Source organism: Hippocampus guttulatus, chromosome 2, assembly GCF_054856545.1.
Source record: "Hippocampus guttulatus isolate MCC_2025c chromosome 2, RoL_Hgut_1.0, whole genome shotgun sequence".
NCBI lineage: Eukaryota > Metazoa > Chordata > Actinopteri > Syngnathiformes > Syngnathidae > Hippocampus > Hippocampus guttulatus.
Window position 1 is genome coordinate 28,149,677 of NC_141262.1, and position 26,940 is coordinate 28,176,616.

Genomic DNA, 26,940 nt, shown 5'->3' on the forward strand with positions numbered 1-26,940 from the left:
CTCCCTCACGCTATCAGCCAGCTCATTAATCGTGACATACAAACACAGGAGGCATGTTGGGCAAGCCGAGACCTTTGTGATGGCATTCTTTCCCGCTCCTCAATTTTAGCAAACGTGCAGGGGAGAGGAAACTCACACCAAAGCCCACAGTGTGACACACAGAGCTGTAAAATATCTAAAATGACTTCAATGAAATCTTTTGTATACACACACACACACACACACACACACACACACACTTCAATGTGGCACTTGAATGGAAATAGTAACACAAATCTCAAATCCAAACAAATCCCTCCATGCATTATCTGAGCCGCTTCATCCTCATGAGGGTCAAGGGCGTGCTGGAGCCCATCCCAGCCGTCTTCGGGCAGTTGGGGGGGGGGGGGGGGCTCACCCCGAACTGGTCGCCAGCCAATCGCAGGGCACACAGAGACCAACAACCAATCACACCAAGGGACAATTTCGAGTATTCCATTAATGTGCCGTCCATGTTTTTGGAATGTGGGAGGAAACTGGAGAACCCGGAGAAAAGCCACGCAGGCACGGTGAGAACATGTAAACTCCACACAGGAAGGCCGGAGCCGGAATCGAACACTGCACCTCTCGTACTGCGAGGCGAACATGCTAACCAGTCTCCAACCGTGCCACCTGGAAAGAAGTCATGCAAGCTAAGTTTTGTTTTTAAATTACCTGAAAAATAATCAACAAATACCGCTGTGATTTTTTTTCCCCAGTTAAGTTTATCATGGTAAACCTCACAAGTGTGATTTAATGGACACACACAAAATATTTTTATGACGGCAAATTATTCGTTAGTCCCTTGGGAGTTTCGGTGCTGCTGTCAGCCGAGTTAATGAGTAACACACCACGAGGCTGATAACCACACACACACACACACACACAAAATGGCGTTGTAAAACGACGTTGACAAATTTGATTTCATCTTTGAGTCAAGACAATTACAAGGTCAGCCAACTAGGCCAAGTTGTATTTTTCTTTCTGACATGTTTTTTCCTGTTGCCATCAACGGCGGCACGTTACGATCACGATGTACTCAGTGGGAACGACGTGCGACGCTAGCGATAAGGACGGAATTGTTTGATGAGAACAGGTGACTCAAGTCAACACTTTCCTTCTTTTTTTTTTCTCATTTATTGACGATCCGGGGAAAACAAGCTTGTTAAAGTCGGGACATTTGACAGAACATTCCCTTTTCAGTGGATTAGCATTAAAATAAATTGGATGATAAATAAAAGGCGTGGCTAGATGCTTGTTTTGTTATGTACACAGGCGGAAGCTGGCGATCAATGGTCAATGTAAATGTCAATGCAAATGAGAATACATCAATCAATGGCAGTCCAGAAAAAAAAAAAAAAAGGGGAGAGGAAAAAGGTTGCGGTTAAAACTTGGGCCCTCGCTTGGCCACAGCCAGGCCGATGAGCCCGGCTAAACCGGCCACGCCGAGCCCGATTCCCCCTACGATCGCCATGCCGACCAAGCCATCTAGGAAACAGGATGGGGTCAGCGAGTGGCTGTGCACAGGCACTCACAAAAGGCACACACTCACTGGCTCATATTTGCACCAACTCTAAATATCACACGCCCAAAAAATAAATAAATACTTAATTCCCACATTCTCGCTGGCGCATAACACTCACACAAATGCCACTCAAACTCACATACACGCACTGACTTAAAAACACACAACTGCACTCACTCAGACTTGCACGACCTAAAATTCACATGCCATCAGCTGCTCCAACTCACACAGACATACTCTTATACACTCTCACTTATTCACTGTCAAGCGAACTCAGGCGCAAAATCGCAAACATTCTCACCCAGTCACCAACTCACACTCACCTGCAGTGTCACAATCTCACTCACACCCGTTAAAACTCACCCAAACGCTCACTCGCACGCTCTAACTCTCACACTCATACTCGCCATCTCATTTGCAATTGCACCCACTAAAACGCAAACATCACTCACTCATTCATTCACATGCCCTAACTCTAACTACACGTACACTCAGGCCTGCATCGCCAGATACCCACACACTCACTCATTTGCATACTCACGCTCACTCCCTCAGGTCCACTCACTCACACTCCCTGTTAGAACATAGTCACTATCTTAATCACGCAAAACCACACTCATACTCCATCGCCTCAAACGGGTCAATTTCACCTTTTTTCAAAGCCTTGTCGATAAGCGCCTGCAACTCCAGCGCCTGCTTGTTGCCCGGCTCGTTCTTCAGGAGGATGCGGATGTACTTCAGGGCTTCTTCGTACCCCTACACACAGAGATGCACAATGTCCATTACTTTTGCTCACTCCTTAATTAATCGTGTACATGTTCCAAGAGAACATGAGTGATGTGGTCGAGCTTTTCACCTTCAGTCGGTAGTTGGCCACAGCAAGATAGAAGAAGAAGTCGCGTGTGTCGTCCTTTGAGGCTTTCTGAACAAGTTCTTGAGCAAAACAACCCGCGAAATGTGAAAGGAACGCGATGGAAACGAGACAGAACCCATGTGCTTGGCAACACTCACCCTCCAACAACGCAATTCCTTTCTTGATGTCGTCGGTGTATTTGCTCCTGATCAGACACCAAGCGTATTCAAACTTAGTCTCTTTGGAAACAGCTCCCTTTGCCAGCTCATTGTTGTATTTCTTCTCAAATTTCTGAAAAAAATGAATACAATGAAGGAGTAAGGCACTAGATTCAGGCGCGATTTACACATGATCAAAACGGTATTGCAGCTGCCTCAAATTGAGCCAGGAAAAAAGATGCAGTCAGGAAGCTCAGCTCAACTCAACTGTATTTATAGAGCACTTTCAAACAGCCATCGCTGCATACAAAGTGCTGTACATGGAGCAACTAATATATACAACAATAAAGCAATAAATCAGTAACAAAGAAGGGAGTAGGCACCAAACAGTAAAGCTAAGATCAAAACTGAGTCATGCTGAGTCAAATGCCAAAGAATGCAAGTGAGTTTTGAGGCGGGTTTAAAGATGGTATTTTTAGTCATTTTAGGGAAATCCAATCATCTGTAAGATACTCATTTTAAAAAGATTATGCTGTAGAATGAGGATACTCATGAGTATCAAAACAAACAAACCGTATTGTTTTGTGTTTTTTGTTATTGTAAAGTGTCCTTGGGTGTCTTGAAAAAATGTATTATTATTGTTATTATACTCGATTTGAAACATATATAGAGATACGAGTTTGTTGGATGGAAGTGTCGATCAAAGACAGTGTTAACAGGCCAGTCAAAGTTTTAAAAGGAACCTTAGCATTAGCTACCTATGTGACGTGACAAATTACTCGCCGTGGATTAAAACTATTCGCCTATGGCTGGGTAGAAAGGGGGTTCCGCGCACGTCTGTAAATCGGATTGCGAGCTGTCGAACGACGAGATGGAGGAAAAAAAGTGTTTTAAAAACAAAGGGGGAACTTACTAGAAGGTCTTCGGGAGCCACTACATCGCTCAACACGGCCTCCATGTTTGCGGAAATAGGACGCAAACATCACGCCTCTCTTTAGATACGTCACCTGGGACGTCAGCATGAAGCCACAGTGGAATAAAGTACGAATAAAAATATAAATAGATAGACGTGTGTATTCAGTTTATTTATTTGTATTATTTATGAAATAATTGAATACGTCGGTCAAACGGCCTCATTGTTGGCTTATATGGAACATTTGACCACGCCCATCTTTAGTCACGTTTCGTTTGATGTCAAGCCAGGTGAAGGCGAAACGGAAAAATATATTCATATATAAAAAAAAGCACACGCACATGGTTTATGGGATTGCACTGTATACTATGTCAAAACAACATCACCTAAAATCATATTTTGCATTTTATGAATTGAATCAAATCCGAACAAAAAAAAAAAAGCATGCATTATTTGTAGTCTTAATTACAAAACAGTGGAAACATTTAGATACTATGGGATTTGATATAACCAAATACAAATTGAACTTAAAAAATTATAAATGCATTTTTTAGTATATTCTTTTGTATTTATAAGACAAAAAAATTGCTTAATAAACAAAATTAAATTCATCCATCATCTAACCCTCACAAGGGTTGCGGGCGTACCAGTGACTATCCCAGCTGTCCCCGGGCAGCAAGCAGGCTACACCCTGAACTGGTTGCCAGCCAATCGCAGGGCATACAGACGAACAATCATCGCGCTCACACTCACAACTAGGGACAAATTAGAGTCTGCCATTAACCTGCCATGCATGTTTTTGGAATGTGGGAGGAAACCAGAGTACTCGGAGAAAAGCCACGCGGGCACGGAAAGAACATGCAAACCCCACACAGGAAGGCCGGAGCGAGAATCGAACCCTGCACCTCTGCACTGTGAGGTCGACGTGCTCACCAGTCATTTGCAGGGAATCACAAATAGGAAATTGAATGAATATCACACACAAACTCACATTGTTTAGTTTTTTTATTACTGTATGTAAAATCTGCATCATTGAACATGTATTCTCTCAAAGAGGACACAAGAAGCAAGTATCCAACTAAGTTTGCAAAAAAAAAAAAAAATAGAACAAAAATGAATGGAGCTGCTTTGGGAAAATCCCACTTGGAAATATCTGTCAAAGGCAAGGTTCTGTAGTTTCATGAAAAAAAATTAAATTAAAAAGTGCATACATCCATGTGACAACTGGCACTAAAGGGGAAGGTGAAGGGAATAGTGGGAGGGCGACCAACGGCGAACCGGTTTTCCCACCCGACCGATAACGGGCAGTTTGTGGGCATAGGCGCGCGGTGGGACAGCGGCCGGGGCTGGCGTGAGGGCAAAGGTGGTCTGGAAAGGGCGGCGGCCCCGGCAACTGCGGCCCATTTGTCTGCCGCTGATGAGGAAGGAGAAGACGAGGGGCCCCGCCTGTGGCGAGGTGAAGCGAGCTTTGGGGAAAACGTCGCGAGATGGACCTGCCTGCCGCTGGCCCTGACGCGACGTGGACGATCGCGACCGCTGGACGGAGGCAGACGAGGACCGGGACACCGCCCTATTACGAAGAGGAGAAAGAAAACTAATAAAAAAAAATTTTTTTTTTAAAAACAAGCTTCTGTTTGAAACTTTTTAATAAAGTGTGATATCCCCCTAGGAATATGCAGTGACCCCCATTTCCAAAAAATGCAAATGCAACCCTCGCCTCCACCCTTAGGGAATTTTCGCCTTTGTACCTTCCGCATCCAGTGGCGGCCAGGCTAGGCGGGGGCGGGTCGGTCCGGGGACTTCCATCTTGCCTGGGACTGATGTTGAGGTTGGCCGTGAGCTGGGGCATTTTCCGAGCGGTGTTGTGATTGGAGGCCGGCCCGGGGGGGTCTTTCCTGGCGTCGCCGGGCTGCGCCGGATCACCGCCGAACCCGGGCCCAGTACTGAAGCGCATGGCCAGGCTATCCCCAAAGAAGGAGTAGAGCTCGCAGTACATGGCGGGGAGCGGGACCGGCGTCCAGTCCTCCCACGGGCAGCCGGCGCCACCCGTCTGAAGGTGGCTTGCGATGCCTAGGGCGGCCTCAGACAGAGGTTCTGGTGGCGGGCTGAGACCTGGCGAGCTCACCCTGTAGCCCAAAACGCCCGCCGCCGACCCCGAATGGGCGCCGGGGCCTGCGTCGGCTGCTGGCTGGGACAGGGAGAGCGCCTTCATCTTCAGCAAGCGCTCTACTGCCACCTACAGGACAACACAATGACATTAAATGTGGCACTTTGGGGGTTTTACACCTTTGTGTGGTAAATAAAAAGCCATTTTCGAATTGATTATGAATCATTTAGGACTAACCAGGATGGCTCCGTAGACCTTGTGTCCATCTGCTTTGACTTGAGCGTTGGAAACTGAATAGTCGTCCAGCACAGCCTGCAGGTTGGCCCAATAGGCAGGAAGATGCGGAAAAAGAACTCGTTCGACAGCCTGCAGAAAAGGTTAGTCAGTCATTTATTTATTTATGTGGCAATAAACCAACCAATTACTTCATAGAATAAAAGCAAAACATTTCTCTAAAATTCATTTTCACCCCATTCAGAGACAAGGTCAACAACTATTCGAATGTGAATACTGGACTTTATCTTTAAAATAAATTGACTGTGATATTCTGGCATAGAAAATGGATGATGAGTGGACATATTTTTCATGTTGCCGTTTATAATAAATCATTATTTAATGAGCAAAATGAATAAATACATTTTACCTAACCAATTTTAGAACACCTCCCACCCAAGAAAAAAAAAAGTTCAATTAATGAAACAAATGCAGGATTGTTAATGCTGGCATTAAAAATGCACCTGGGGTGGTATTTACCTTCCATCCCAGCGCGTGGAGGCCCACGACGGCGCCATAGTGGGAGCACAGCGGTCTGACGGGATCCGACAGAACCTTCTGAAGAGACAGCAGAATCTGGTGGTACAGCCCACTCACCAGATCACCGTGAGTCCTGGAACCAAGACACCATGACGACATGTTTTGACAACAGTTAGCCAAACTCTGTGGTCCTAAAACAGGTGGTTCAGAAAACCATTTGAGGAAAATATATGTAGAACTTCATTCTCATCATAATTCAAAAAGCGCTTCATAGTCTTCACGCAACTCCTCAACATAGTTTCTTGACACCAAAAGGGAACGGTGGCAGCAAATCTCTACTTTTGTCTCAATGAAGCTCTTCAACTTACTTCAACATTGTTCCTTGGCATCAAAAAGTCACAAGATGGCAGCAGAGCATTATTTTTGTCAAAATGAAGTTCCTCAACTCACTGTAACCTAGTTCCCAGGTACCACCCTCTGAGAGCAAAGTGGGCAAGGGGCGGGAGGGGTCCTTGAAACCACGTCTCCCCTGTGGGTGTTCACCTACCAGAGGATGTGGCTGAGAAGCAGGGCGGCGTAGTCCCTCAGGGTCCAGTGGTCGTTGAGCGGGTTGATGGAGGCCGCCAGAGGCTCCAGGATGCAGTACATGACGCTGGAGACCAGGCTGCGCACATATGAGCCCAGGTACAGGTAGGGGTTCTGGACCAGACTCTTCACCATGTGCAGGAGCCTGTTGAGCTGCTCCAGGTCATGGCTCACCGACTTCACCTACAAAGACCAAAAACCCCAACCAAAAAAAAAAAAAAAACAAAGCCACCATCTCGGTTAAACAAAACAACATGCACAAGCTGGGTTGACGGTTTTTGGCACGCTTACCCCACTGATGACATAAACAAAATATGGAAGCAAGGCAGCAATTTTAGAGTTGGACTGCAGGTCCAGCAGAGCCACCTGGAAGAAGGTCAGAGGTTAATTGGAGCTGTTTGCAACCAAGTGCTAGTCAGGCGCGATGTGCACCTTCATAAGGTGAGGGTCGTCTCCCAGGATGGCCCGTGTGATCTGCTGGTAATACTTCAACAGGTCCTCCGACAGTGACTGGACTGCTGAGGGAACTTTGAAAAGACGGTGGTTAGTCACAGTGAGCGGCCACCGTTTCAATCGTCAAGGAGTCTTACCCGTTCCTTGGGGTTCCACGTTCCCTTTCCCGTCCAGGTAGGAAACGCTCACTGGCAAAACAACAACAATTAAGGGACTTGAAAGCGGCTTTCCAAAATCAATCAATCACAAGGGAACAATGTACCTCGAACCATGGTCTCGGCGCAGCCCTTGGGAATGTTGGTGGCCAAGGCCAACTCGACCAGGTTGACCTCGCGCTCCTCTGTGAAGAAAAGCTCCCCTTCTTTCACCGAGCGGAAAGGGAGCGCATCTTGGGACCCGTAACCACAGATGGCCTTGTGAAGGTTAATTTGAGGGTTAATGGGAGTGATGCACACATGTACTGTATATACACAACAAATGAATGTATATACCTCCACATTGCTCCAGCGCAGAGCTCTGTTGAAGTCTTCCACTGTCAGCTTCCTTCTCTTGGCATGTCTCATGAAATGAGAGCTGCCCTGTTGTGTTGTGGGTTAAAAAAATCATTAATTGTGTATCCAGTATTTATTATGTTTTAACTTCACTTATCATCATCATCACCACCAGCAGAGCTTTAGGTCTGGAAAGTGTACCTGGCATGCAAATACTCTCACCTGCGTCGCCTCCCTCAGTCTGTAGCAGACGTCCTCAGCCAGGAGAGCAGCCACGTCGTCACTGAGCTCCACGCCGGCGCTCTCCGCCATGAGCTTGATGGACTCCCGTGACACTTCGGCGAAGCGTCGCTCCTCTCGCTCCGCCATCTGCTTCACCTCTTGACATGAAGCAGCCGAGTGAGTTCAGTGTGGTGAATTAGGGGGGGGGGGGTTAAAAACTAGCAAGGAAAAACTGTTTATTTACATCCAAATTAATGTTTGATGTAATTCTGTACACCAGCTCGGGCTCCTTCCCTGCAAGAGAGGTGACATTCCACGTACATAAGACAAATATATGTACTGTATTTTCCAGAGGGCTGGAATGAATGAGTGGCATTTGTATTGATTTCAGTGGGTAAAAATATACTTAAAATATCCTTAAAATTAAAAGGCCTACAGATGTTCTGAAAGTGCTCTCCTTAATTTTCACGAACAACCCTGGCTAAATTTACATCTTCCCCGAGCATATGAAGATTTGAGTTTCTCAGCCAGACTAATCACTTAAACTGCCTTAACAAAAATGTGATTTTTTTTTTTTGGTTTAATGTACATGACCTGAGAGCTCTTTAACTTATGCCAGGCGAAATGAATGAATGGCTGTATATTCCAATGAGTTTAAAATTGTGATTTTAAAAACAAATCATGCTTTGTTCCCGCTTCCCGAGATGAACACACGTCAAGTTATACATTTTAAAAGCCAACAGTTTACCTGTGAAAGGGGGAAACGTGACGAAGCCTACCCCGAATTAACCTCAAAACACATCGCATATGACTAAAACTCAAAAGCGTGCAGTTGCTCCACCGCGTGGCTATGTTATGATCCTTTTTTACTGAATTGTAGCATTTTGCCAACAGGGTTTGGTGGACGGTAATATGCTAATACCTGAAAACTAGCTTAAAACCAACCGACAACAGAAGACGATAACCGCTTGCTTTAAAAACAAAATCGAAAATGCAAACTATTCCCAACTCCAAATTTCTACTTACTTTATAATACTGAGGTAAATCAATATTTCACGTGAAAGGTTTTCTTGGACGTTGCGAGACCGAGATAGTCTCCGACATAGCATGTCAAGTTCGCATTTGAACAGGAAGGAAGTCGATATAATCCGGCTTCGATATAAAACAATTGGACTACAGTTTCGGACACGTCTCGTGTTTTTCGAGTTTTTCTACCCGTGTTTTTTTCCTGATTAAACCCCCCCCCCCCCCCCCCCCCGAAATAAAACACCACCCCTGCAAACAAAATGTGAATGAAAGGGAGTTTTGTGTGAATGTCAAAGTAAAATCCACGACATGCAGTTACGTCTAAACGAAACGGCAGCCCGTGCTAGTTCACACAAACTAACGTTTATAAAACAAAGGGCCATTCACTCATTAAGACATCCTAAGTAGCGTTTGGGTTCAGTTTTTTAAAGTACTTTCAAATTATATCTGAATTCTACAGCTACAGAATAGCGCTACACCGGGGCTAAGCGGGGCTCCATTCCAGTCACAAATCTGTGCAAGTTAAGACCCACCATTTTATTTGATACTGTACTACATATATTTAGAAAATATTTTAAAGTCCCTCTATGCATCAGTCAAGCATCCCCTTTTGCCCTGGGAAAGAAAAAAATCCATGGACTCTTGTACAGCTGTTTAAAAAAAAAAAGCCATACACCTAAAAGCATCTGACTAAAACCATCACTGAAGGGCCCATTTTGACGAAAAAGTCGTCTTAAAATCATTTTATTCACACCATGTTAGTCATTCCTGCCAGTATGTACAACAGTTAAAATTTATATTACACTTGCGTTTCAGTCGGACAGCCCAACTACTTATGGTTGAAAAACACATGACCGAGCTTACTTATAAAAATTTTAAAAAATAAAAATAAAGCAATGTGATCGAAAAAGTTACAAAAATTACACAGCTAAAAAAAGAAGAAAAAAAAAGAAAACCTTAAATACTGAGTTCAAGACTGATATTGTTCGAACATGTCACGGGCCTTGTTGCTCTCCATCTGCCGCAGATGCAAGGCCAGAGGTAGCAGCAGGTCGCCGAGTTGCTGGCTGGAGAAGGTGAAGGCGTTTTGAGTCTGCGGGGAGGCGCATGGCGACGGGGACTCCAAAGCAGGTGAGGCCGGGCCCGCACTGCCCGGACCGGGCTCTGAGCTTTTCACCATGCAGGGGACGACGTGTCGGAAGCGGCATCGCGTGCCGTACACGCAGAAGCCGAAAGTGCTGAAGGTACGGCAGAAGGCTTCCCGGGGTTTCCGCGCCCTAGGGAGGTTAGGGGTGATTTTGTTGCTCCTCGCGTCCTCTGCGTGCAGGAAGTTACAGCGCTTGCCGTAGGGGCAAATGCCAAAGTTGCTGTAGGTGCGGCAGGGCACGCTGCGGCGGGGGCGTTGCGGCACGGGCCGCTGCTCGGCGGCGCCGTGGACAAAAAGGCAGCGGCTGCCATAGTAGCAGTGGCCTGCCATGTGGTATCTGCGGCACAGCTCCGTCTTGTACTTGGGGTGGCGGAAAGGTACGTGGAGGTCACGCAGGCCGTGGGCGAAACTGCAGCGCTCAGCGTACTGGCAGGAGCCCGTGGAGGCATAGCGGACGCACAGCTCTGTCTTGTAGCGGGTGGAGCACACCCACGGGAGTTGGGGGAAGGGGGGGTCCAATACCGGGATGAGGGCCTCAACCAGGGAAAGGGCGCCATCGTCACCACTCGTCTCTTCGCTGGAGAGCAGGTTGGCTACCAGCTCCTCGTCGTGGTAAACAGGAAGGAGCAAGTCACTGCTCGCCTGCCACAGAAAACTAGCTTAATGCTAACGAAATGTAAAAGGCAATAGATGGCCAAACGAAACTAGCATTGATATATATCGTAGATACAAACCTTTGAACAACTTTTATTTGAACAGAAACGTTAGCAAAACATGGAGACAGAAAATACTCAGGCATGTATTATTTATCCTCTGAAAAAAAAGACAACCATTACTGCAGCTTACGGTGTCCTTCCGTTTTGCTTGCAGGACTGTATTGTATTGCACTCTGGTGGCCAAGATGCACACACCAGTCAAACATTAAAGCATAAAATAATGCAAAACAATTTTAAACCTTTGAAACTGTGATATTAAACTTGTTTCTTTTTAAAAGTCTTATTAAATATTACAAACAACGATCTTGTGACAGGCAACGTTTGTATTATTGGAAAAAAAAGTGTGCAGCCTCAACATTTCAATTTATTTCGTGTTAGACCGATCGCAAGTGGCAGACCCCATTAACCTTTTATTGGTTCAAGAAGATACTTGCTTTAGCTTTTAAGTAATAATGTTTAAATTTGCGATTTACTAAAATACTGCTTTGTCATAGATCTTAAGTTAAAGAGTGTGTGTGTGTGTGTGGGGGGGGGGGTGATTTACCTCAATCATTGCCGCGGCTACTTGCTGTTGATTGGTGAGACCTCGAAATTAAGCAGAGGAGGCGCTCAAAGAACCTTTTCAAAAACAAAGGAACGACAAAATGTTACGTGGTGGGAACTAACATGGACGCGAAAACTTCCACTCTGCTCTGTTATAGAGTCACAAGCAGAAGAACGGTGAACTTCGCCTGTTTTTGAAAACTAAAGCGAAGGCTCCCGCCGTAGTACAAATTAGGATCTGGTGTGCGAAAAGGTCACGTGGGGGTGGTGGACCAACCAAGTGCGCTGTTTTTGTCACGCGCTGCATGAAACGGCGATTCATGATCCGATTTTTATTTTATTTTTTACCAGTGACTCCCGCGAACGAGAATAATTACTTTTTTTTTCGTTTAATCGGGGAATGGCCGTTTTAATATAATTATTTTGGAATTGGCCACGAACTCAGAAGTCCCGCGTGAATGTCACGTGAGCGTTCCAGAACGCCAAAGCCTGGCCAACAGTTGGTAGTGCAGTACAATATTAACAAATTTAAGCGGAGGATGAAATAAAGGGATACAAGTTTTGTTCGAAAGGAAGCAAGGAAGGAAATAAAATGGATGGAGGAAAAGAAAGCTAGAATGAAAGAAAGAACAAGGTGTTAAACAAGGATGAATAAAATAATAAAGGAAGGAAAAAATAGGGACAACCACTACAGTTTTTAGGGTCTTCACCATGTCATGGCAAATCAAGAACAGACCAAAAACTGCTTGACCACAAAGAATTTTTTTTTAATTTCTTTTCTTATCAAGAGACATGACAGGATACAGAGATGCTGGAGTAAAAACAAAAATAATTAGGAAAAAAAACTGTCGCATATTTCTCTTGCTCCCCATACAAAAAGTCAGTTGCCGGCCCCCCCAATTTTTTGAATGTTCACCCCCCCACCCAATTCAGGAGAGCCATATTACATCCCACCCCCATTTGCTATAATAACAGAGCTTCAGAGATGCGCTTCAGTTTGTGGAAAAAAATAAACCATTTTCATTAATGCAGTAATCCACTTTCCGTCATCACACAGACTAGTATTTGCTACAAACACTCCTATTTCTTCTTTTGTTTTTTGTTATATTTTCAATGTTTTTTTTTTAATTTTTTAAGAAAGATAAAGCCTGCAATGGATCGAAAGCCGCTTGGAAAACAAATTTCCTTACAAGCCCGAAGAGCTGTGGAACTCGGGAATTCTGATTATCCAATTGTTTTTGTTAAAAAGGTATTGGGGTGGGGGGTTTAAAATAGCAATGTGAAGGAGGGCTGAGGGTGTTGAACAAGATAGTGGCAGCTCTAACTGTACAAGCAAGCACAAAACAAGCCTGTGTAATTCTACAGTAAGGATTTCTTGGGATATTTGGCTTTCGGGTGAAACATTTGCACACCTCTAGAAGATTTGGGGAATCATTTCTCATAGCATGCAAGTTGCTTTTGTGCTCACCTGCATTTGTGATGCTAATAAAAAATGGTCAAGGTGTAGGACTTGAGTAAAACTTTAAAGCTTCACCCCTTCGTTTTGGGTACATCCAGCGACGACGCACACATTTACACGCGTTGTGCTTTGGTGTCCTAAAATGTTTCCGGGGGGAGGACAGAAAATATCTCAGACTTAAATTACACATTTAAAAACTGGCAGCGGTAAAAAAAACAATTCAGGACCTGGAATAAAATCCTACAAAGCCTGAGCTGTTGTATGAATGTTGGAAAAAAATTCTTGGTGGGGGAACTGCTCGAACTAAAGAGAAATGGAGAAATAAAAGACAAAACGGTATGGTCATCAACCCCTATCCTGTTAAAAGACCCCCCTCCCCTTTCGCCACCACCATTCAGTCCTCAAGGACGATGGGCTCGCTGGTGCTGGAAGGGAGCAGGGGCATGGCCAGAGGGCGAGGGGGTGGCGGCAGCTTGATCCGGACTGGAAGGTGAGGTTTCCGAGCTGCCCGGCGCATCTCGGATTGAGTCAGATGTTTCCTTAGAGCCCTTGCATGGGGAAAAAAAAACATTTGTCGAGCATTCACGGCACATTAGGCCGATACGTGGGAAAATGCGGTGAAGCGCTGTGAATACGTTGCGGATCCAAAATACCTGGTGTCTTTTGTGGCTACGAACACAACAGGGTTGGGGGCTTCTCCTTGGCTGACCTTCTGACGCTTAATGACAGACTGGGAGGTGGTCCTCATGCCCGAAGTGTACGACCTCCCGTTGGCGGAGTAGGGCATTCCCGTGGCCTGTCCAAAGCAAAGCAGCATTTCAGTGGAATTTGGCCGGCGTCGGAAAGTGACCGTGCCAGGACACTCACGCTGTCAAAGCCCCTCTTTCCTAGGAGGCCTTGGCCCACCCGAGGCTGGATGGCCTGGTTCCTGTTGATGGGCGTCGGGGGTCCCCTGGATGCCTTCAGCTTCAGAGGAGCAGAGATGGCTGTCGAGAACATGGAGGGGTTGGGGGGGAGGATGGGGTAAAAAAACAAAAACAAAAAAATAATAATAATAAAATACCCCACAGATTTTATTTTACAACCAGCTCGGTCAGACAAGTCAGAACAACTTTATCTCAACACATTTCATACAGCACACAAGGCAACTCAATGTGCTTCACACAAAAGGACAAAACCTACAAGCATTTACCAACAAACGACTTAAAGACAATTAAATGCAAAGAAATAAAAAACAGCTTGATGAGATTTTCAAAAGACTGTAGAGTGAAAGTGACTTTAAAAGTGTGTAAAAGAGCTTAATTCCTAATGAAATAAATAAATTGAAAGGAATGTGTAAAAAGCAGTTTTGACATGAATTTTAAAATACGAGCCTAAGTCAAAAATGATCCGCACTTTATGCTACAGTGTGCATAAAGTGTTCACGTTCGATGCAATTGTCCCTGCCCGGGGGAACTTGTGTGTTACGCGAATTTGATCAGGTGATCGATCGATTGTTACACGTGTTTGTTTCAGTTGATAAAAGTGGCCGCTCTACCAGCAGAATGCACCGGTGAAGAACAGTGCACACTGATTTTTAGTCTACCCCAGCCGATCAGATTTGAAACTTAAAAAAAAAAAAAAAAGTAGGACCTGCACCACTTCAGGATTGCTTCATTTCATCCTCCCCAAGTTTCTAGCCTGCTCGTCAGTATATTAGGACCTCTTACCCAAGTCCTTCACGATGTTGGCCAGTGACGGTCGGGGGACCAGCTTGCTCTTCAGAGGAGTTTTTGTCGCTCTGGGCAACCGGATCATACCTGAGAAGAGCGGAGTCAAATGTGGGCCGGACATCCCAAGCTTTACCGAGAGGCAGAGGGAATGTACATACACTCGGCTTTGACGGCGTTGGCGTTGATGGAGGCGTAGGGCCGGCGCGCCGCCCGCCGAGGCTGCAGGATGTCCTGGCAGACCCGCCGGGCCACGCGGGTCAGCTTGGTGGTCTGCAGGATGAAGGTCTGGCGGTTCTTGGCGAGCAACTTGGCGCGGCCCTCGTTGCGGGTGAACGGCGACAGGCCCTGGACCTCCTGGCGGGTCATGTGACTGCGCGGGCCCGATTCCTGAAATCAAGGAGGACAATGAAATCGGTGATAGGCGGACTGACGGCGGAAGGAACCGCGAGGAAGGAAACGTACAGAGCCGGTTCTCGCAGCGCCCTCCAGCTGCGTCGGGGTCTTCAAGCCCCCATATTTTTTCCAGTAGATCCAGCAGGAGGCGCACAGTCGGCATTGCATGTTGGGGGGCCCCCAGGCGTACCACTGAGGCGACTGGGCCGCTGGGTTGAGACCACATAGTCGATAAGTCAAACTCAAAAACAAAGACGTCAAGGCCACCTTGACCATGTGACCATTTGTTCTTTTCGTTAGAAATTTGCAAAAAATATTCAAAGGGGAGAGAAAAAGGCTAATTATTTTGTATGGCTGGTTTTTAATCTAGCACCCCAAAAAAAAGACTCGTTTTTCACATTAAATTCTAGGCTCAAAAATGAAATGGAAAATTGGCCACAGAACTTTATAATTCGTTTCATGTGCATGATTCAAGTTGTCCTTTTCATATTTACTTGTTAAAATACGACTCTCGCTCCCCAATAAACTTTGTATTATTCTGTCTTTTCTCAGAAAAGAAAGCTATTCTCATATTACAACAGATTTCCATCCATCCATCCACTTTATCCTCATAAAGGTGGCCAGCCAATGGCAGGGCACACAGAGACGCACAACCATCTGCGCTCACACTCACACCGAGGGACAAATTTGAGTGTTCAATCAGCTTGCAATGCATGTTTTTGGTATGTGGAGTACCTGGAGAAAACCCACACAGACACGGGGGGGAACAAACTCCACACAGGGAGGCCGGAGCTGGAATCGAACCCGGTACCTCTGCACTGTGAGGTCGACGCGCTAACCACTCGGCCGCATACAACTCGTTTCAAAGAATTAAACATTGTAAGGTACAACTAAAGAAGGTAAATGTTCAAACTGGTAAAACTCGTTTGTCAATTAGCAAGTGAAAGTGGAAAAAAACATGCAGTACGTATGAAAGAAGCAGGGGTTGAAGCTGTGGGCTTACATAGCTACTTACTGTGACAACTCTCGCAGTTGAGTCCTTTCTGGTAGCCCGCCGCCCCGTTCATGCCGGGCTTGCTGCCAGGAACCATGATCTGATTGGGGTTGGGTTTGGTGCTGGGCGGAGGAGGGCGCCACTCAAGTTACAGCACATGGAGGAGTTCTCCAGTGAAGGTGTAGGGTCTTGTAATACTCACTAGGTGGGGATGTAGACCTGCTTCAGTTTGCTGTCCGCCTCTGCTGCCTTGAGTCGTTTCTGAGAGGAGAGGAATCAGCCCCGGCCGGATGTGACATGCAGGACAAAATAAATACAGAAATCAAGACTTGTGGCCACCGTGTGGCTATGACGCGAGCGCAACATTGTGGGGGGATGCTGACCTGCTGGATGTAGCGGTCCGTAGTCTTCCACATGTAGTAGAACTGAACCACGCTGGCTAAAGACTTCCAAGGAAGCTTGCACATGGCAAGAGAAATAAAATAAATAACTGGGCAAAAAATATCAAGAAATAAAAACCCCCAAATTAAATAATCATGGCATATTCAAAATTTTTTTTCCAAAATCGTTCCGCTCTAGTTTGGGCTCAATTCCCCCGCCTTTGCCCCATCCGCTTACAAAGTCCTGACGGATGTCATTGAAGTCTTTGCCGTATTTCTCCAGCGCTTCCTCAAACAACATGGCCTCGGAGGCGCTCCACTCCTCCATCTCATCGCGACAGAGCACGGGACCGCCCTGGGGCACCAGGGTGGACATGGCCTTGGCCAGGTCGTAATTGTTCTTTTGCAGCGTGTCCATGGCATGGAACTGCACACAGACGATAGATACGCAAGAGTGAGGAGAAGTGTCCGGTTGGGTTATTTTAGGAACGGCCGCGCACGTCTGACCAGTGTGATGTCTCGCGAGGCCGCCGCCGCGCTCATGTGCAGGCTGGGTTGGCGGATGGAGCTGCTGCAGTCCAGGGCCCGAGCGAATGTCCCGACAGCTCTGTGAAAAGTAACCGGGCTTCCATGACTATTCGTGCCAGGGAGTAAATTATTTCATGATGACATGACCTTTGCAAGAAAAGGTCCTTGAGATTTTTTGGATGGCGACTAGTGGACAGGGTGGCGCAAGTTGTTACCTTGCTACCACCAGGAACTGGTCAATCTGGGGGTCCTTGAGCTGGTTGTCGGGGTCCCACACCTTGGTCTCCAGCTTCTCCTGGATCCGGCTGTCCAATTCTCCTGACGTAAAGAGGCACCGCTGTCAGTTGAGGACAGGAGAGACTCGAGCCATTTGGCTCCTCACCCTCTGCGAGCTTGTCAGGGACATCTGCCTGGTACTTGGAGCCCACCCGGATCTCTCCCTGGTCAGCCAACAGGGTCTTTTGGACCGGGTCGAACACCAATGAATAGAAGAAACAGTCCTGGGAAGAGCGAGATTAAATGACGTGGTCAATTTCATATTTCCAGGATGCGCGATAACGAAAGCTGAGCAATAATCAAAAACAAATCAACAATGCAATGTAGTCGAATGCAATTTTTAAATTACAAAGGCTGAAATTCTGGAAAGAAAAAACAATTCATTTGGGTCAATTGGCAGTTTTTTTTTTAATATTTGCACATTTTGTGTATTTATTTATTCGTTTGGTGTCGAAATAGGGTCGTTGCTGAAGACGTGCAGTCCACATGTCGACGTCATCTGATTTATGTTTACACGACACTTGTTTGGGCAAATTTTATCAAGTTGACGTTGTGAACGCTTTAAAGACTGCGAGTCATTAATTCATGGTTCAGTTCCCTTTAAATGTTGGTGCAAGCCTACTCTGAGACCAAAACATTTACATATAGTAAATCTAGGTTATATCGCTTGTATTTGTTAAAAAAATACATTTTAATTCATAATATTGAGGGGGGGGGGGGATACTGCACTTTGAGATTTTATTTCAAAATTGTTCATTCCTGATGAAAACAATGCTATGCTATCAATTTTCCTAAACTCATGGTACAATTTGGTCAGTTACTTCAATAGCAGGACACAGAGGTTTTCTCTGTTTCAAAAAAGAAAGAAAAGAAATTTGAGGTGTGAAATGCTGCTGAAGAAGTCCCAACTTCTTACCTCTTTCTCCAAGTATCCCGCCAAGACATCTGTTTCATTGAGGAGGGTGACATTACATTTCCCCCTAGAGAGAGACGGCGAGTAGCATGACTGAACACATGGAAACCATTGTACAACTTCTGCTGCTCGGCGGCGGGTCAATCGCGGTTCACTGGAAACATGAATACACCGAAAAGGCAGGAGCGTGCGCTACCTGATGTGAGTGGCGGGCAGCGATTCAAACTGCCGCGAGAGGAAGAGTTCTCGGTGTTTGAGTTGGTGCTTCTGTTGCTCGGCCAGCGCCGGCTGCTTGGACTCCTCCTCGAATTCCCCTGTGAGCCGCGAGAGTACGGCAAAACAAATTGTGAAATGAATTCCGGCAACGGTGACTGTCAAAATACATTTCTGGTTGCGGACACCGTGTCTGTACCTTTTTATTATTTTTACTGCAGGCGCCGAGTCAGTCATTCTCGCTACCTGTCTGCATCTTTTTGACCCAAGTATCTGTACTTGGGCTCAAGTACAGAGCGCGACAACGTTTGCCACTTCCGCTACGAGCGACGTCTACAAAGCACCTGCGAGGGACGTTCATTTGGCGACATGATTGCGCATTTCAATTTTCAGGCGGCCGAGCAATTTGTCGCAAGCCGGATGGGGCGGCACCATTATCGCTCCATCTCTGGAAGGACTCTGCCCCTGCGCTCTGCCACAGGAAACCCTGTCAGTGTGGGGCAAGTGAGCCGGCGAGACCGCGCGCACACATTGGGGGAGGGACGCAACCTTAGGCTACACCCCTTTTCTGTTAACCTCTCACCCCCCCCCAAACCCCCCCGCCACCCCTGTCCGGCGAGTCCCTGCCAGACAATGTCGGAAACCCTGTGTGCCAAACCTGAAGCGCCCATCCCCCCACTGCCCCCCCCCCCCAGACATGTATCCCGACTACCAACACGCACACGCAGAGCCACACACGTCCATCTTGAGGAAAACAAAAACACTTTTTTTAAACGAAAAGAAAACACGCTATGCAGGATGAACACGTTAGGCGCCACAGTGCTGAGGGACACACGAAGGGCCTTTTGTTCTGCAATATGACTGTGGGTGCGCGTGTGTTGAGTGCACATCGGCAAGCGTAGTAAGATTATATCTTATATATATATATAAGATTATATATGCCTGACTGGCACATCGGAAGCCAACGAGTATCCAAATTTGGAATTTTCAGACCGATCGTGTCGACAGTGTCCTCATGTGACCGATGGACAGTATGGCAAGCGAACTGCAGCGCCTCTATTTTGGAGGAGGTGGGCATGTCTTTGTCTGAGGCAGCGCATCCAGGAGAGGGGGCCGTGGGGGGGGGGAGGGGGGGGGGGGCTCGGAGTGTTAGCTCATAAATGAATGGGATCGGACTCCGGTGGGCTGCGTGTCATAAGCGGCGCCCAGCCTGGCAAGACAAAAGAAGCGCTTCTCCAAGAAGCAGGTCAAGCCAAAGGCTCGAGGACTTATGCTGAGAAATGAGAGCTTTACATTGTTGTACTCTATTTTGAAGACGTTTGTGGACCAGATTTATCAGCAATGTTACATAAAACCTTCCCAAAAAGGCCACTTCTTCCAACACACAAGTTCAATTTCTCCAGGTGCCATCATCAGAATTATTGGTGTGCGGTAGACAGGTTGAAGTGGACCTTCCAACCAGATTCTGCACTTTCACAGACTGACATTTTATTGGAAATCCTGCCACATTGCTGCTTTGAGTACATGAGAGGCTCGGGAAATGACGAGACTTTTCGGGACTTGCTGGGATGTGACAGTTGAAGAGGCTTGTCTGGACTTTGGGGGACATGACGAGACATGGCGGGATTTTTGGGGACATGAAGAGCCTTGGAGAGACATTGACATACCTGTCAACTTGTACGTTTTCCCCCTATTTTATACGTTTTTTTATCATTTCAAATCATGTACAGCGTATTACAACTTTTATATGGGGGGGGGGGGGGGGAACAATTGTGAACCGATCTCACAAAGACCATTTTGGCTCAAATCCAGATCGTCTCACCTGCTGGTAGCCAACGACAACGTCCCCGTCGATCGCTACTATTGTCACGGCAAACCAGCATAAGTAATCCTCAATCGTATATATATTTTTTCATCGCTTGTACGGTCGGATTGAAAAAGCATGATGTGTGCATGCGCGGTAAGCCGTTGTACGGGTTTTTGTTGTTTTGTCAAGGGAATCGTAATCATTTATAAGGGCAGCTATTAGCTGAGGTTGACAGGTATGCATTGATGTATCACAGTCAAAAGTGTAATCAAAATGGTGGTAGGAAAGCAGTAATTGTTTCTTTTACTGGTTGCACACACACTCCGCTGTCAAGTGTTCCGGCATCACAGTTTGGGGTATAATTAGAGTTTTAACTTTTAATATGGGCGGTTATAAATCTATATTCGGTCTTAGTAGCAAAGCGCTGGTCTTAGTAGTGACGGGTGTCACTTACTTGCGTTGCTGTCGGCGAGAGTATTGAGGTTCCCCGAGATGTCTCGTCTCCTGAAGAGACACACCACCTTGGCCTCCACGTTGCCATTGGCTGTCTGCACAAAACACACACATACACATACAAACAAACAAAAAAATTGTCTCTCTAACATCACAATTTTTTTTTTTTGTGGACTCAAACACATGGGAAGATTTTTTTCAGAAAGCCACCTCTAAACTCATTTCAATAATATACGTATATTTATGTTTTGTTGTCTCAAAAGCCGTGGCCAATCGGAAAGTAGTAATTGAGGTCAAGGGAGAATATTAAAGCGATCCATGTCGATAAGAGAATTTATTCAAAATTAGATATAATGTAAGGTACCGTGTACACATGAACTATATGACAAATTATAATCATATCACAATGCTGTTTGCTTTTATTTTACTTTGTTTTAATCAGCGGTCTTTGGCAAGGTCTAATGAGAATCTGTCCTCAATTGCCTTAACGGGATAAATAAAAGTTCAAATAAAAACACAATGTAAATCCTTTACGAACTTTGAATGCAGGTTAACGTAAGAATCAACAAGACTGCTTTGGATTGGCATCAAACGCAAAAGAATTTAAAGTAGCAACTTTGCACATTACAATGGACACACAAACTGCTATTTTTTAACAGGTTAAAGAAAAGCAATAATTATTAACTCATATGAAATATCTATGACATAGACTTATACCGGTAATATCGCGAAATCTTTTTCAGCCATGACAGCCAGCCCTATTCAACACATTATGATTAAAAAGGCATTTATTGAATCTGAATATTGACCAGTTTATTCGACTTTTTCAAAGCTGCGTTGACTTCTGATTAAAGACGAACTATTACGTATATTTTCAAATAACATTCAAACGTTTTTCTCCGAGTCCTTATTTTCAATTGTTAAAAAAATGCAACATATAAACTGTGTTGTTGGCAAAAATTACATAAGTCTGAAACAAACCACGCGTCTTTGTTCATCTATTTATGCCGACATGCAAGTCTTCAATGTTCTTCCACTAGATGGCAAAAAGAAGAATTAACCGGCGCCTCCAGATGGTGCCATTCATACAACAGAATCGCAAAACAGCCCCACATTTGACACCTCGTCCATTTGGGAGTGAATTGAGGCTATTATTTCACTGTTTATACATTTTGTGAGTTTTGTTTGGTGGTGTGTAAAACGCGTGCCTTGGTTTGCGTGAGTCTGCCGCCAATATTGCACTCTAGCCACGCAAAAAGCCTCCATTGGCACTCCAGTGTAAGAATGTTACATAAAGGATGCGCCTTCATCTTTGACTGACTAAAAATCTGCTGCCGCCGGGGTGTTACATAAGGAAGCTCCTGTGCCAGTGCCGGGTCACTACGGCACACACGAAAGCGGGCCGCGTCGCCGTGAGGTCAAACCGGGATGGGGGGTGAGAACGCCGCACCTTGTTGAGCTCTTCTATCCTGCGGATCAGGTACGGGTTGCTGGAGGAGTTCTCGAAGTACACGTAATCTGGAAGGAGAAAAAGCCACCGAGAGGTGAAATCGGCGGGTGTTGGCAGAATCACATCGCCAACGTTGCCATGGCGAGCTGGCAAGCCTCCGCGCGAACGGCAACAAAATTCTACAGCGCCACAAACCAGGTGGGGACGTGGGACGCTTTCCAACACGGTCACGTTGTGTTTGCATAATGCCAAGGGCAGTTTTATTGAGATTGGTGTTGTGCTGAGACGTCTGAAGCGGCGGGAAAATTATGCCCCCACCCCCACCATTCTGAGAAACCCAGAAGGCACACACGCTAATTTGCACGTGGTTGTCATACCTACAAAAGGCAAACTGGAATACCAAATAGACACTTACACAAACGCTAAGCAGAGATAAGTTCCTCATATATTGCGCCTCAATGACAAGCAATGACTCCCATAAATAAATAAATACATACATACGGGCTTGTGACTGTAAGGTTCATCGATGATGACAGTCAAACACCACCCCCCCAATTAAAAAAGAAAAAAGCGCCATTTTTTGCTACTTTTTCCTTTGTGGAAAATTTAAATATGGCTAAAGGACAAATTATTCTCAGTCAAATGTACTTTACCTTTATTGTTGTTTGCGTAATGGGAGTGAAAAAGAAAATCTTTTAGGCATGACATATTTTCTTAATTAATCAGGCGATTGATCGGTTATCAGAATTTTATTCTGCCATCTATTGGAAGTGGGATCGGCCTCAAAGAATCCATCTCAGCCTGGTCCTAATAATCTAAAAACTCATCAAGATGAAAACATCTCGAATCAGGACAGAAAGATGCTTGTTCTTACCCCGCCAAGATATTTCTTCTTAGCAGTTTTTGTTGACGAGCATTTGACTTGCTTCAAGCATTTTTCTTTTATAATCTTAGATGTACTTAGTCATGGGCCCAAGCACCAGTTTGACGGTTTCTTGTGGTTTTATAAAGTCAATGCTTCAATAAGCCCTGATACAATTGGCAACTTGCAAAGTTGAGTAAACAGCCTCTTTGAAGTTAATTGGGGCCAGTGACTTTTTTTTGTTGCCGTTTTTATTAACGGAGAAGGGAGGGGTGAGCAGTTCTGTGCTGAGGAGGAGGGAGCGAGCAAGACAAAAGAGACACTGCAAACATGGATCCCACTTTGCTCTGTTGATAAATGTGCATTGCCGAAAACAATAAATAAATAAATGAATAAATAAGAAACCATGGTCCTCAGTCGGAAAAGGGTGGAGTGCCCCCTCCGGGTCGGGGGGAGATCTTGCCCCAAGTGGAGGAGTTTAAGTATCTTGGGGTCTTGTTCACGAGTGAGGGCAGGAGGGAGCGAGAGATCGACAGGCGGATCGGTGCAGCGTCTGCTGTGATGCAGACGTTGTATCGGTCTGTCGTGGTGAAGAAGGAGCTGAGCCAAAGGGCGAAGCTCTCAATTTACCGGTCGATCTACGTTCCAACCCTCATCTATGGTCACGAGCTATGGGTCGTGACCGAAAGAACGAGATCCCGGATACAAGCGGCTGAAATGAGTTTTCTCCGCAGGGTGTCCGGGCTCTCCCTTAGAGATAAGGTGAGAAGCTCGGTCATCCGGGAGGGGCTCAGTCGAGCCGCTTCTCCTCCACATCGAGAGGAGCCAGATGAGGTGGCTTGGGCATCTGATTCGGATGCCCCCTGAACGCCTCCCTGGTGAGGTGTTCCGGGCATGTCCCACTGGGAGGAGACCCCGAGGACGACCCAGGACACGCTGGAGAGACTATGTCACCCAGCTGGCCTGGGAACGCCTCGGGATCCCCCGGGGAGAGCTGGAAGAAGTAGCTAGGGAGAGGGAAGTCTGGGCTTCCCTGCTAAAGCTGTTGCCCCCGCGACCCGGCCCCGGATAAGCGGTAGAAGATGGATGGATGGATGGATGGATGGGGGGGGGGTGGGTACTAGTCAGGCCCAAGGACAACATGAGTTGTCCACGCATCAGTTCTAAAAATAGCTCACCAGTGAAGGGACGTGGTTGGACGAATTAAACATCAATCAACAACAATCATTTAAACTTAGCACGGTACACATTTCCTACTCTGTGTTGTTGAAAACTCAAATAGATTGTGTTCAATGGAGAACAAAATAATTTTTATTTTCCCAAATATTTCTAAAAAGGACATTTCGGAGCTGTAATTTTAATAGCGTGATATTTTGCTCATGGTTACTCAAGTGTCAGAATCTATATCGCCCCATGCCTAGAGGTACGATAAGTTGTTATTGTGATTTTATTTACTCGTCATGTAAAATACCTTAAAATAAGACGTCATAATTTTAAAGGTGTAATTTCATACACTAGTTTTACCTAATTTTACTCATTTTTAGGAGTCTTGTCTGCTCTATTAGCAGATAGTTTTTCGAGAAATATATTCCTCATTTCCTTACTTTGTTTTTTGAAGGGCACTTTTTGCAGTATAAAACATTGATCCAATTAACATCAAGGTCATTTATTGCATTTTCCCTCAGCAGTTTAGAAGCGAATTAATCCAAAATAGTCGTGTACGGATTCCATTATCGGAATTTCTCCATTGTGAGACAAATAAAGTTTTTTTTATCTTATCTTATCTTCTTATTACGGCTGGGCAATTTTTTTTTTGAGGACACTATTTAGCCACCTCTCTAAAGATTATTTATGCCCCACCCTAAAAAAAAAGCTACGGGTGACTAATTGTGACTAACTGTGGGGTGGATAGGATAACCACTAGTCCACAATGCTGCATAGTTTAGCATTTGCGATGTCACCTTGGTTCAAATGAACTATGTTGATGCTGTTGAGGAGTTTCATTTTGACAAAAGTTGTGCTTTGCCAAGGCATTACTGCCCTCCGTGCCTCCTTTGACGAAGGATCCATCTCCAGCTTTTGAGGGAATTTCCCACAGTTTGCCAATCGGAAGAGGGCTGAGGCACCGACCGGAGGCTCATAAGGGATTGAGCCTTTTCCGTTGCTGGACTCTCTCCCCGCTAAACCTGAGGCAAGCCCCTTCACTGCCCATCTTTAAAACTTGTTTTAGAAGTCAGTTTTATTCTTTGGTGTTTGACTCGGCATGAGACTTGATTTTAGTTTTTGTGCTTTTTACGGTCTTCCTTATCGATTTATTGTTGCATTGATTGATGGGGAAGGATTTTGCTCCATGTACAGCACTTTGTATACAGCAGGGGTTGTTTTAAAGTGTTGTGTGAATACAGAAGAGTTGGGATTAAATCTCTTTACATGGTGGCATCAATTACTCATGGACTCCAACTATTCACTTTTTTTTTCGTCAAGAAAAATGACAGTCATGTGAAAGGTAAACTCAGTGCCAAAAACTAACCAGCATCTGTTTTTACCGAGCGGGTATTCTCAACGCGAAGCTAATGCTAACTAGCATCATGTGTAAAGAGTCCACTTCAGCACCGATGTTGCCACTAAATAGAAAAAGGGGCACAAACAGTTGTGCTGGTATGCCAAAACTCATGTTATAAATCGACGGATATGGGCAGGTTGCCTCCCGATAACTTTATTGGACGACAACGAATCGAATTTGAAAGTTGACCTTTTGCAACACTTACGCGCACTTTAGAGGCGTAAAGCTGGCCCCTCGGATTGATATTGTAACACAAGAGCGAGGTTTTAACGCCTGCTGCGTGACTTGAGTAGTTGACTCGAACTGAAAAGTAGACGTATGCACTATGCACCCTTAGCCTAGCAAGAGCGAGCTGGGATTAGCGGCTACCTCATAGACAGCTAGCGTGTGGCTAAGCTAACGTGCAGCCCGAAGGAACAACCACGCATGAGGGAGGGGGTCGAGGGGGGGGGGTCTTAAAAAAGGAAAATAAGACAACTTACCTCCCACTCGATACATGTTGGCCGCCATTCTTTTGTAATGAGCGCCAGGTTAACGTGAAGCGGATGACCACGGGGCTCTGTTTTTAGTCCATTTATAGACGCCCGCGACGGGAGACAAAGCCGGCCGGCTCTGAGGCACAAGCCGAGTGAGTGGCGGTTAAAAAAAAAGTTGAAAGTTTCCGTCACGAAACGCTCCTCCAAAACATTGGTCTTGAATTCGCTCCCTCACGACAATCTTCTTCTTCTCCTCCACCACCTCCTCCTCCTCACACACTCACTCATTCACACGTCTCTTCCTCCACTCTTCCTCCCATCCTCTGCTGAGTGTAGATTCACCCTCCTCTTCTTTTTCTTCTTCGTCGTGGTCTTCTTCTTCTTCACCTCCGCACAGTTCCACACACACACACGCACACACTCCTCGTCAACTTCGGAAACGTTCGGCAAACCTCGGAAAAATCACCCCGAGGGGCAGTTTTGACATTCGGAAAGAGTACTCCGGCAACAAGAATAAAATAGAAAGCGTGTTTTAAAACAAACTGTTTTTTTTTTAACATTTGACATAAATAGAAAATAAAAACACAAAAATGTATACAGAAAACATGTAACCCAAAACATGTTGGTCATTTGTGTTCCACCTGGCCTCGCCCCCCCCCCCCCCACACACATATTGTGTGTGGATTTTCATTGAACTTGTAATTACCAATTGCAACATGCTTTGTATCTTGCAAATAGTTGTTGCACTTTATTTGCTTTGTTGTGAGTTGGATTGAGATGGTTTGGATGTTGAACGAGATTTTTTTAAATGACGAAAGGGAAGGATGGACATTTAATCACGATAGCGTAATACAGTAGTTGGCTCAAGTGAGGAAGGAGTGTGGAGTGATTGGGTTTGAGTTGTGGCCGATTGCGGCTCTTGAATGAATGCGCATCATAACTGTCACCGTC

At 45.6% G+C, this 26,940-nt stretch overlaps 4 protein-coding genes across 8 annotated transcripts; all 4 read right to left on the reverse strand.

Moving 5' to 3' along the window:
- Positions 1-3: 3 nt before the first annotated feature.
- fis1 (fission, mitochondrial 1) lies at positions 4-3,575 on the reverse strand. 4 transcript variants are annotated; one of them, XM_086105269.1, is made up of 6 exons: positions 3,468-3,575; positions 2,555-2,687; positions 2,400-2,476; positions 2,194-2,299; positions 604-651; positions 4-196 (listed from the first exon to the last, which is right to left on the reverse strand). In XM_086105269.1, exons 1-6 carry the CDS (start codon positions 3,510-3,512, stop codon positions 6-8), a joined length of 600 nt encoding a protein of 199 aa, XP_085961395.1. In that variant the 5' UTR covers positions 3,513-3,575; the 3' UTR covers positions 4-5. The 4 variants fall into 4 exon arrangements, with proteins under 4 accessions (XP_085961395.1, XP_085961394.1, XP_085961397.1 ...); XM_086105271.1 differs by lacking the exon at positions 4-196 and adding an exon at positions 401-515; XM_086105268.1 differs by having other exon boundaries at positions 45-651.
- Positions 3,576-4,454: 879 nt separating this feature from the next.
- Positions 4,455-9,259, reverse strand: taf6l (TAF6-like RNA polymerase II, p300/CBP-associated factor (PCAF)-associated factor). 2 transcript variants are annotated; one of them, XM_086105274.1, is made up of 13 exons: positions 9,105-9,223; positions 8,323-8,372; positions 8,079-8,236; positions 7,857-7,943; positions 7,628-7,778; positions 7,503-7,553; positions 7,345-7,439; positions 7,204-7,278; positions 6,875-7,095; positions 6,328-6,460; positions 5,812-5,940; positions 5,216-5,703; positions 4,455-5,037 (listed from the first exon to the last, which is right to left on the reverse strand). In XM_086105274.1, the coding sequence occupies exons 3-13, from the start codon at positions 8,223-8,225 to the stop codon at positions 4,698-4,700; spliced, it is 1,917 nt and encodes a 638-aa protein (XP_085961400.1). In that variant the 5' UTR covers positions 8,226-8,236; positions 8,323-8,372; positions 9,105-9,223; the 3' UTR covers positions 4,455-4,697. The 2 variants fall into 2 exon arrangements, with proteins under 2 accessions (XP_085961400.1, XP_085961399.1); XM_086105273.1 differs by lacking the exon at positions 8,323-8,372 and having other exon boundaries at positions 9,105-9,259.
- Positions 9,260-9,832: 573 nt separating this feature from the next.
- cth1 (cysteine three histidine 1) lies at positions 9,833-11,635 on the reverse strand. Its single transcript, XM_086131934.1, has 2 exons — positions 11,619-11,635; positions 9,833-10,906 (listed from the first exon to the last, which is right to left on the reverse strand). The coding sequence occupies exons 1-2, from the start codon at positions 11,633-11,635 to the stop codon at positions 10,075-10,077; spliced, it is 849 nt and encodes a 282-aa protein (XP_085988060.1). The 3' UTR covers positions 9,833-10,074.
- Positions 11,636-12,256: 621 nt separating this feature from the next.
- On the reverse strand, positions 12,257-26,376 carry mta2 (metastasis associated 1 family, member 2). Its single transcript, XM_086105275.1, has 18 exons — positions 25,996-26,376; positions 22,089-22,156; positions 20,640-20,733; positions 18,362-18,479; positions 18,169-18,232; positions 17,359-17,476; positions 17,192-17,294; positions 16,956-17,055; positions 16,687-16,875; positions 16,452-16,526; positions 16,271-16,329; positions 16,090-16,190; positions 15,144-15,283; positions 14,840-15,068; positions 14,679-14,768; positions 13,837-13,955; positions 13,623-13,765; positions 12,257-13,517 (listed from the first exon to the last, which is right to left on the reverse strand). Exons 1-18 carry the CDS (start codon positions 26,021-26,023, stop codon positions 13,364-13,366), a joined length of 1,992 nt encoding a protein of 663 aa, XP_085961401.1. The 5' UTR covers positions 26,024-26,376; the 3' UTR covers positions 12,257-13,363.
- Between the last annotated feature and the right edge of the window lie 564 nt (positions 26,377-26,940).

What these genes read in the sequence shown, in the direction of transcription:
- fis1 (XM_086105268.1), bottom strand. Translation starts at nt 3,512, where the DNA reads ATGGAGGCCGTGTTGAGCGATGTAGTGGCTCCCGAAGACCTTCTA. An exon ending in AGGAATTGCGTTGTTGGAGG is followed by an intron (nt 2,477 to 2,554) that starts GTGAGTGTTGCC and finishes GTTTTGCTCAAG; the next exon opens with AACTTGTTCAGAAAGCCTCA. An exon ending in CGACAAGGCTTTGAAAAAAG is followed by an intron (nt 652 to 2,193) that starts GTGAAATTGACC and finishes ACTTCTTTCCAG; the next exon opens with GTGGCACGGTTGGAGACTGG.
- taf6l (XM_086105273.1), bottom strand. Translation starts at nt 8,225, where the DNA reads ATGGCGGAGCGAGAGGAGCGACGCTTCGCCGAAGTGTCACGGGAGTCC. An exon ending in GACTGAGGGAGGCGACGCAG is followed by an intron (nt 7,944 to 8,078) that starts GTGAGAGTATTT and finishes ACAACACAACAG; the next exon opens with GGCAGCTCTCATTTCATGAG. An exon ending in CGTGGAACCCCAAGGAACGG is followed by an intron (nt 7,440 to 7,502) that starts GTAAGACTCCTT and finishes GTCTTTTCAAAG; the next exon opens with TTCCCTCAGCAGTCCAGTCA.
- mta2 (XM_086105275.1), bottom strand. Translation starts at nt 26,023, where the DNA reads ATGGCGGCCAACATGTATCGAGTGGGAG. An exon ending in TCTCGCCGACAGCAACGCAA is followed by an intron (nt 18,480 to 20,639) that starts GTAAGTGACACC and finishes CGCGGCTCACAG; the next exon opens with GGGAATTCGAGGAGGAGTCC. An exon ending in GTAGCCACAAAAGACACCAG is followed by an intron (nt 13,518 to 13,622) that starts GTATTTTGGATC and finishes TCCCCATGCAAG; the next exon opens with GGCTCTAAGGAAACATCTGA.